The sequence below is a fragment of the Argiope bruennichi genome, chromosome 10 (assembly GCF_947563725.1).
Source record: "Argiope bruennichi chromosome 10, qqArgBrue1.1, whole genome shotgun sequence".
Lineage (NCBI taxonomy): Eukaryota > Metazoa > Arthropoda > Arachnida > Araneae > Araneidae > Argiope > Argiope bruennichi.
Window position 1 is genome coordinate 84,527,915 of NC_079160.1, and position 10,764 is coordinate 84,538,678.

The following is a 10,764-nucleotide window of genomic DNA, read 5'->3' on the forward strand; positions in this document are numbered from 1 at the left end:
TTGTACTTTGTATAATTTACAATACAGTTTAATAAAAATTATTGCAGAAAAGTTTTTGTTATTGATTAATATCAAATGTTTGTGTTTTTTTTATTGTAAACATTCATTGTATGATCAAACATGTGTTGTTTTTTAGATGAAGAATAACTTTTCTGTTCTTAAGAATTTTTATTGCAAAGAAACAATGCATGTTTTCTGACCCTATATTAATAGAAACACATATATTATATACATAAAAAGATATTAATTATAAAAATTAGCTTTAATCAGTGTGAAGATAACCTACAAATTGAAATTGTACAAATTATAGTCTTGATCTCTTTGAATAATTAATTTTGTTATTTGTTTTACAGCATTCTGCTTTGGCAAATGAATCCATTTTGTCACCAATGACTTTTTTAAAATTCTTATTTACAATACTCCAAAGAAACAAATAGAAAATTAATTACTTATGTCAAAGCAGGCTAATTTTGCATTTTCTTACATTAGTGGTCCTCAGCATCCTCTGAAATCTTAATTTTCTAAAATGAGAAATGCAAAAATTATGCAATTTTATTTACATTTTAAATTTAATTTTATAAGTCATGACTTTCAGTGAAGATCACTAAATATAATAGTCGATTTGCACAACTTCTGCTAAATATTGTGTTTTCTATGTTTATACAAAAATGGATACGTGTGTCTCTGAAGTAGTACTGTTATGGTGTAAAGCGACTTATTCATTTTTTGGATTATTAATGCACCTCACTGGTTATTATATTATTGAAATTTATTTAATTAATTTTTATTTGATTTAAAATTAATTTTATTCATTTTTACTAAATTTAGAAAAAATAGTTTATTTTCCAAAAAAATATTTGCTAGAATTTTATATAAAAATTTGCTTTCAGTAAGAGTCCTGAGAATAGAAAAAAATTGAATATTATTGTCTTATATGTATACACACATCAAAGGAAATTAATGCCTTGAATTTTTTTTAGACAAAACTGGAAGGAGATTTGCTCAATCATTAATGTCATTCAAAATTCATATGGTTTTAAAATGAAGCCTTTGTGTTATTCTTTGTAAAACTAAAAAGAATTTGATGCTTAAATAACAATGTTCACATTCAATAAAAAAATGAACCAATGTTTATTAATTATTTTTTTAACATTAAAGTTAAAGTTGAATTAGTATTTGTGCTAGTAGATCATCATTAATACAATAGAATTATACCAATTACGAAATTTAATATGAAATAGATTTGTATTTAATAAATAATAACTACATTGAATTGTAGTTATTTTCTGTAATTTGTGAATCGATGTTTCAAATCTGGCTTTTTGGGGTTTGGATTTATAGTTCACTTTAGTAACATCTTAAGCTTCAGTAAACATATTACTCCTTTTTAAGATTTCTCAAATGCTTTTTGTAAGGGAAATCATATTTCTTAAACAAAAGGCATGGATGTTACAACTGTCCTATCCAAAATCTAATTGAAGTTTAGTGATTCTATAGCATATCAATCAGATGCATTTTATCTCCCTCAGATCTAATTATGATTCATAGTTCATATATCTATTCAGAACATAATTTTGATTTCTCATTTATTTTCTACGCTTTTTTTTTATTTTTTTTTTTACATCCAATCTTTCTAAATACCATTGCTTTTAAAATTATTTTTTCTCTGTTTTCGTATAGATATAAAATAATATATGGTAATAAATATATATATAGAGAGAAAAAGAAATATCAAGTTAAAACAAATAAAAATATTAACCAAAAATAAAAATGGGAAATATCAAGAGAGCACTGAAGATCAAAGTGATACTGATATTTAATTTAAAATAATTTTCCAAATATTCAATATTATACGGTTCAGTTGCTTTTAAATAGGAATCCCCCCCCCCTCTTTTCTTCCCCAGTTTCAAGAAATGAATGATTTGTTTCACTGTGTATGGTGTGCAATTGATTCTATTCCATCTTTATATTTTTGCTTTTATAAACTATTTCAGTGAATAATTAACTGTTTCTATTTCTTTTTTTTAAACTGTAGTATAGTTAGGAAATAAGTGGGAATTCCTTAAAAAGAATAATTAGGTCCCACTTTTTTCTTAAAAAAATATATTTATTTTTGTGTTATAAAGAAAATAAATCCATGTAAGTGATGCAAAATAAAATTAAAACAGGTTACAATAATTTCAAAGCAATACAGGTTCTCCACAAGGAGTTTTGAAGGAAATATATGAAGTAACACTATTTAGAATTATGACTATTAATGCAGCATTTCTTTACTGGATAATTTGTACATTTTTTGACTTTCAAGTCCAACCACAAGTTGCTGTTTCTCTAACAAAATTGCATATTTGCAGGAATATAAAATATGATGAACTCTGGGTTTAATGGTTAATTTGGGGCAAAAGTATGCCTGCAAAATATTTTTAAAAAATAAGGAGCCTGTAATTGGGTCATATAATATCAGTTAAAATGTATGTAATGTAAATACCACATTAATTTCAAAAATTTCCAAATGAAAATATATGTATATATATGTTATTGATGTAAAATTTGTTGTAGTTCCATATTTATTGTAATTTAATTCAAGGGTGCCATATACACAGTTTAAATTTTACTATATTAAAACATTCCATGTATCTTCTATCTCAGTATAACAATAGGAAAAAAAACTGATGTAATCAAATCAATTTTTTAATATAAAATCCTGTTATATATAAATTTAAATATTGTGTCAGTATGTACTTAAAATATTGCAAGTAAAAAAAAAAAATTATTGGCGATGTCTAACAGGGAATATGCAGAACGTGAACTACATGATTCTGTCGTAAGGTTGTTATATGCATACTTTTTTTATACTGCCAAATTAATCTCTCAAGATAAAGATTCTTTATGTTGACCTGTCCGAGACTATAAATGCAACCATAAGGCCATTGCAAAAAAAAAAAAGCTACATGCTATTGAGATGGCTGGCAACATTTAAAGTAGTGATATTTTTTAAACATCCTATCTTATACAGATTATAAGATTCTCACCTTCTCCCACTTTTTAAAAATTTATTTTTTTATAGCATTTTCTAGAAATAGAACACTTATTAATTTCATTCACCAAATATATTGATGAAAGAATATATGATACTTTTGTAAGGCAAACATAAGCAAATCAATTATTTAAAAGAAGTTTATTATTTATACCTCGGATGACAATTTAAATTTTTAACTTCTGTTATCATACATAAGTTCAAGTTGATATACATTTTATTTTTTAAATTTAATATTGATATAAAAGAAATTTGTTTTACAAATGTTTATTAAGAGATCCTTTATACATATTAGTAATAACCTTTTAGGAAATAATGCTATAAATTACATATTGTCAACTCGCAATATTTAATTTTAGTTAAAATTATTAAATTGAATAATTTCCACTTTATAGCAGCAAATTTAAATTTTTGATTTAGAAAATGAGTATCCAAAATGTCAAATGAAAAGAAATATTTGCTAATTAATGAATATGTAATAAATGACTGCTATGTATAAGAAAATGAACAAGATGTAATCAGTTTTAAAATCTTTAATTTGAATTAACTTACAGTCACCATTCAACTGCAAATAATTTCTCAATGACATTAAAAATATTTATGATATGAATGACAGATAATACTTCCATATTATTTTTCCAAGATGTTTTCATAAAAATTACAATATATGACTTACAACTAGCACAACATTTAAAAAAATAATAGTTTAGTGATAACTACAAAATATCTATTTGTAGTCATATGCCTGAATACTTCTTTCGAAAATGTAAAGGTCCTTCTAGACTTACAAAAACATTCACAGCTTGAAATATTTTAAAAAATAGTTCAAAGACACTTAAGTTTTTTTATACATGACTTGAAATCAAAGTAATATGAAAAATATACAAAATACAAGAACCTTTTTAGTTATACAAAGAATAATTTACCAACAGATAACAAAAGAAAAAAAAAATAACCTTTTTAAAATATTAATATTTATAAAATTATTCTTCCATTTAAATTAAAAATCAGAGGATGTTAGTATATTTAGCTTTCATATTCTAATAAGCCTATCTAATACATCAAATATGGACAATTTATAATAACTGATAGAATAAAAAGCAGTTTTAAGAATCATTAATTCTATTGAAAAAACAGAATGTTTTCAGTAATTTGAGTGTTAATTTTTCAAAATTATACACTGAATGCTTGAGGGAAAAAAAAAAAAAAAAAAAAAAAAAAAAAGAGCTTGTATCTAGATGGCATAAAGATTCATTGTTTACAATAATGGGAAGACAAATACAAATTTGATACAGAGCTTAACATTGTACAAGTCATTAATACACATTTGAACTCTCGAATGTTACTACTCATATTAAATAAATCGGGTTATAATTTGCCATTTGCAACCAAAAATATGGCAATAATTATTAAAAAAGGAATATTGAAAATGTAATTTTTTTTAACTGGAAGACACTTTAAAAATATACAATTTCAATATATAAAAGTAAATTCAAAAATGAACATAAGGTCAATTATAGAAAGCTCAAACAACATTTCAATACATAAATGTAAAAAATAAAAATGATCATGTCTCAACAATTCAAATTACTTTCAGCATTAACTATTTTGGATAATTTTTAAAGAATGCAAATAAAAGATTACTTAATGTACAGTTAAATATTCATTTAAAAAAAATAAAATATTTTTTAACAGCAAAAGAATTGTTTAATAAGAAATCACCAAAATTTTCTTCTCTTCTTAAAATGTATTTTTTCAATATAAAGCAGACCTGTAAAAGTCATTGTAAAGAAGATTTCCTACTAAATGTGAATGTTTGACATATTGCAGCAAGACTGTTATTTAATTAACCCTAAATTTTATTTAAATTACAAATTAAATTTAATTTTCCCAAAAGTTTAAAAATATTTATTTAAAATATATTATAAATATCTGTTTATTTTATATCACATTTTATTAATGCACTTAAGGTTCAAAGCTTCCAATTTCTCTAAAAACTGGATTCATAGCAAATGCATTATTAATTTTCTTTTTAATGCAGTTACTACAGAAATAGATCTTTAGGGCAACAGCATAAAGATATTTCCTAAACTCGGCACTTTCTGGTAGACACTTATTTCTTATAATTGCAGTCATTCAACTCGAGTTGAATTATTATTATTATTTTGCAAAAATTATTACTTTAGTAATTATTTATACAATTTAGTCATTTAATACTGGAATTGGTAGCTGAAAACTATATTATTAAATACAATTCAAATTTCTGAATGAATTAAAATGCATACAAAAGGAGAAATATAGATAAAATGCTATTTCAAAATTAGCTTATAAAGCCATTCCCTCTTAAAATACACTTTTCAAACACTTATTTATTCTTATGTGCTTGAAGTTTACATATTCTTCAATAATCAAAATAATTATTTAAAAAGTAATAATAAAAGTAAAAGCTAAATTTTTAAAATAAATGTAATATATGAGCAAAACATATAATGTTTGGGCATTTATATGAAGCAAAAGAAGCCAGTTTTCAGCAGTACTTAAGTCAACAATCTACAGATTCAAAATGATTCTCAGTACTCTAAATGCCTAGTAAATTACAGTAGCAATGAGATGCATGGTAATAAAATGAAATGAATCAGAGAGAAAATTACAAGTAATGAAGCTGAACAAAAACAAAATTAATTCTATTAAAATGTGAAGATTTTCACATTCACTCTTGCTTAGGTCAGTTGTGCACTTTCTTTAGCAGCTGCAGTCAAACTTTTCCCTTATTACATACGATGAAACTAAAAATCATCATCAGAATCTGAATCAAAAGTAAATTTTGTAGGTGCTTTTGTTCTTCCAGTACGAGGTTGACGTGCAGTTTGCGATGTAGGAGCATCATTATCAGATAATGCAAATTCATCATCAGAACCTGATTTTTTCTTAGGTTTTGCCTTTGGTTTGCTAGGCTTCTTAGCAGCAGCACCACCACCTTCCTTGGGGACAGCTTTCTTTCTAGGAGCTGCTGGCTTCTTTGCCTTTGCCGGAGCTTCTTTCTTTGCTTTTGGCTTAAAGTCATCATCTGAACTCCCATCACTAACTTTCCTAGCTCGTTTTTTGGGAGCAACTTTAGGTGCAGGTTTCTCTACCTCTATTTTAAATTCAGAATCAGAATCACTGTTAGAGTGAACATTGTTTTGAACAGTAGGTTTTTCTGAACCTTTATCACCTAATAATGAATCAAATAAGTCATTATTGGATTGTCCCTTAGAATTCGAGGCTGCAGATGGATTGCTTTCACCATCAGACATATCAGAAGAAACATTACCATTGAGTTTCTTTTCATCCTGATTTCTGTTATTGGTAGATGCTGGTACAGGTGATGGTTCTCTGCTTTCACTGTCACTATTACTATTCCTTTCATCACTATCAAAATTATACTTTTTCTTTACAGCAGCTCGTCGAGGTGCCATTTCTCTTTTTTCAGGAGGAATGTAATCATCGGGCAGATCCTCCATGTCAGATAAATCTGAAATGTCATCATTTGATTCAGAATCAGACCAGGGGTTTCTTTTATTCTTTTTGGGACTTTTGGCAGCACCTTTCTTCTTTTCTCCAATAGATTTGAAATTTAAAGTAGTCTGCTTCATACCACTTTTAGCACCCTTGCCCTTTTCTTTTTTATCTGGTAGAACATTTAATCTATCTGACAGAGATACTTCCTTAGGGTCATCCCCATCTTCTTCCTTGATATCAGGTAGTTTCTTTTTACGACCTTTTTTGGCTTCACCAGGAACAGTAGGCTTCTTCTCCCATTTCTTTTTGTACTCTTCATCAATTGTTGGATCCACTCTTTCTCCAAATGGTGAGGGCTTATCTTCATCAGAGGCTTTCTTCTTTCCAGTTGTCTTTTTCTTTAATTTTGTTGTTTGACCAGATTCATCATCCTTCTGTTCTTTTTCAAATTTATCCAGCTCCTCTATGAATACTTTCAGGTCATTCCTCCAGAGATCAGAAGGTGATTTAGATTTTAAATCATTTAACTCTTTAATTTTCTCATCTCGCTTCTTTAATAATTCATCCTTTTTTTCTCGAGTTAAATTCCATAAGGTCATGCCCAATAAATAATCATAGTCTGGACCAGAAGTACGTTCTTCTTTTTCAGTATCTGATTCCTCATCTACCTTTTCCTCCTCCTCAGTCTTCTGAGATTCTTTCCATGCTTTCAAAGGATCAGAATCATATCCACGATCCTGCAGGAGTTTAATCATCTCTGCTTTCCTACGATTTTCTATTGTGATTTTATTATCACATTTCTCTACAATAAACCTTGCTTGATTCTTTAGTTTCAAGGATTCTGCTTCTAATGCACCAACCATATAATTTTTTCTTTTTTCATATAAAACAAAACGGACTTCATAAAATTCCTTCAAAATGTGCTCTGGATTTTCATATTTACGTAAAGCACCCAGATGATCAAATAACACCATACTAGATAAGGATATAGAAGTTTGCAGTTTGAAGGTTTTATGGAATCCCTGATTTCGAGCCAATTGAAATTTCTCTGGAGTCATTTTAACAACAAATCTAACAGTAGTATCAGTATGGTATTCTTTGTAGTCTGTAATAAAAGCTGGTGTCTTTTCTGTTCCATGAACCATTGGCTCCAAGACATTTTCTTTGTATGCTTGGGTCCAAGTTCGTATCGGCAGCTCAGTGATTTCAATTTTATTATCTTCCAGTATGGCAATTTCTCCACTTACTAGGAAATGTTGATCATCTAAGCGATCAATCTGACCTCTAAAATTCTTATACCAAGGATTCATTGGTAAAGGCTCTTCACCATCAAGTAGGCGATAAATATTTTTCACAAGATCTCTAGGATTGTAGTTTGGTACTTTGGTACTCCAACCAGTACCAATACCTTCAGCTCCATTTACAAGAACCATAGGAATAATAGGGACGTAATATTCAGGTTCAATCTTTAAATTATCATCATACAAATGATTCAGAAGAGGTGAATCAAAGCTTGAGAAAAGATGTCTTGTAACTGGGCTCAACATAGTGAAAATGTATCTCGGACTTGCAGCATCTTTGCCACCTTGTAGACGAGTACCAAACTGTCCTACAGGCAGCAAAACATTGATATTGTTGCTGCCAACAAAGTCTTGAGCTAAACCGATAATTGTTCCAGCCAGTGCTTGTTCGCCATGATGGTAGGCAGATTGTTCAGCAACTGACCCTACTAATTGTGCAACTTTGACTTCTCGCTTATCATTCCTCTTCAAACAAGTAAAGAGAACTTTACGTTGACCTGGTTTGAAACCATCAACAGCCGATGGAATGGATCGTTCATTATCCATGTTGCTAAACAGAATCAATTCTTTGTTAACAAAATCATTGTAAGTTACTGCAGTAGTATTTTTGTCATACAAATACAGCTCAGGTAAACCTAACTCTCTCCTGCGTTTCCTTTCTTCCATGCCATTTGTCAGCCATTCTTTACGCATATCTACCATCTTTTTGCTAAATGCCAATTGAATGGCATTATCATCTTCAGTACCAGAATAGTGGAATCGAATACGATGTCGTTTCATATCTGAAAAGTATTCCTTAGCTTCTTTTGACGTGCTGGTACCCAAACCTTTGTAGTACTTTACTTTGTACTTATTCCAGTTTGGAGTTTCAGCCTTCCATTCTTCAAACTCTGGAAGACTGTAAAAACATTTCTCTTCTTTTCCTTTTGTGGCTTTGACAATAGGAGTGATAAACTCTTCAAGAAATGGTAACCGCAATAAACTTGGCCAGTTATGGTGGATGAAATTAATTAACAGACCTTTTATGTGAGAACCATCTTGATCCTGATCTGTCATAATCATCAATCGGCCATATCTTAATGTTTTTAAATCATCTACAGATTCATATTTCTTCTTATACTGCAATCCCATGATTTTGATTATATTATTTATTTCAGCATTCTCCAAAATTTGTTTGTGAGAAGCTTCTCGAACATTTAAAATCTTACCTTTTAAAGGAAACACTCCATATTTGTCTCTGCCTACAACTCCTAGTCCAGATACAGCTAAAGATTTAGCTGAATCTCCCTCAGTTAAAATCAAAGTACAGTCAATAGAATTCTTTGTACCAGCATCATTGGCATCTTCCAGTTTCGGAATACCTCTTAGTTTGGTATGTTTTTTCCCACTACACTTTTTCTCAAGTTCAGTCTGTGCTTTAAATCTTATCCAAGACATGATAGATTCAACAACACCACATTTCATAGCTTGATTGACGAACTTTTCAGATAACTGACATTTAGAACCAAAATTTTTTACTTGCAATGTCATATTTTCTTTAGTTTGAGAATCAAATGTTGGATTTTCTATAAGGCAGTTTACAAATACCCATAAATGACTTTTAATTTGAAAAGGTTTAACATCTTTACCACCCTTGTTTTTCTTTTTTATCACTTCCACAATTTTAGATGTTAACTGGTCAGTAATATAATCAACATGCCGTCCACCTTTAGTGGTAGCAATACTGTTTACGAAACTCACATGTTGATAGCCACTGCTACTCATAGTAACCGCTATTTCCCATCGTTCATTTGCAACTTCATGAACTATTTTTAATGGATCACCATTTTCATCTGTTTTATCAGTTAAATAAAGTCCAATGTAATCTTTGAAACTCTTTACAGGTAGCCGCTTATCATTCAGAATAACTTTTACACCACGAGCACAACCAGCAATGTCATATGCACGACGTGTCATTATAGCAACAATATCCTTATCCAAAACTGTCATTTTAAATTTAGTTAAGTCTGGATAAAATGTAATGCATGTGAAATCAGAGCCACTAAATGACTGAATCTTTGGTTCTTCTGCTTTAGTCATATTATCCTTCCAAGTTTGTTTAAACTGTTTGTGATAATCTTTGGATGCTGTTTCAACTGTGAATTTGGTACTGAAAATATTACACAGTTTCGCTCCATAACCGTTCCTACCACCAGTCACTTTCCGTTCATCATCATTATAATTGGAAGAAGTTAGCAAATGTCCAAATATTAAGGATGGCACAAACATTTTTTCATCTTTGTGTTCCACAACTGGAATACCTCGACCGTTATTCCAAATACAGATTTTATTTTTTTCAGGGTTAATTTCGATTTTTATCATATCCATGTTTTTATCCCTTTGCTTATTATCAGCAGCATTCACTAAAATTTCATCAAATATTTTATACAGACCAGGAACATATGTAACTTCTCTATTTACTAATCCAACACCTTCGTCGTAAACCCACATAGTTTGAGTAACGGGTTCGACTGATCCGATGTAAGTATCAGGTCGGAGCAATATATGCTCCAATTGAGTTTTTTTCTGATAAATCCTCTCGACGGACAGTTTTTTATTCCCTTTTGGAGCCTTTACAGCAATATCATCAATTTCCCAGTCACCATCCATTTCAATGGAATTCGCCATGTTCACAATTCGAATATGCCGGTACCACACTGCTACTAGTCGATTCGAATTCTGACAAAGAATGGCGGCTTTTCAAACAAAACAAATATTTTAACGGTCAGTTCAGTTCAAATTCGTTTGGTAAATACAAATAAACCGGAAAAAGCAAATAAAACCATTATTGGCAATCAAATCAATTTTGTGTACTGTGATGAACATGTTTTAAATTTTATTCTTTCTTTCATTAGAGATACAAATATAAAATTCTGAATCATCAGCATT

The 10,764-nt window shown here is 29.2% G+C and overlaps 1 protein-coding gene across 1 annotated transcript; it reads right to left on the reverse strand.

Annotated features, from left to right (window-relative positions):
* Window positions 1–4,252: 4,252 nt before the first annotated feature.
* Window positions 4,253–10,557, reverse strand: LOC129988183 (DNA topoisomerase 2-alpha-like). Its single transcript, XM_056096337.1, has one exon. The coding sequence runs from the start codon at window positions 10,501–10,503 to the stop codon at window positions 5,821–5,823; it is 4,683 nt and encodes a 1,560-aa protein (XP_055952312.1). The 5' UTR covers window positions 10,504–10,557; the 3' UTR covers window positions 4,253–5,820.
* Between the last annotated feature and the right edge of the window lie 207 nt (window positions 10,558–10,764).

What these genes read in the sequence shown, in the direction of transcription:
- LOC129988183 (XM_056096337.1), bottom strand. Translation starts at nt 10,503, where the DNA reads ATGGCGAATTCCATTGAAATGGATGGTGACTGGGAAATTGATGATATT.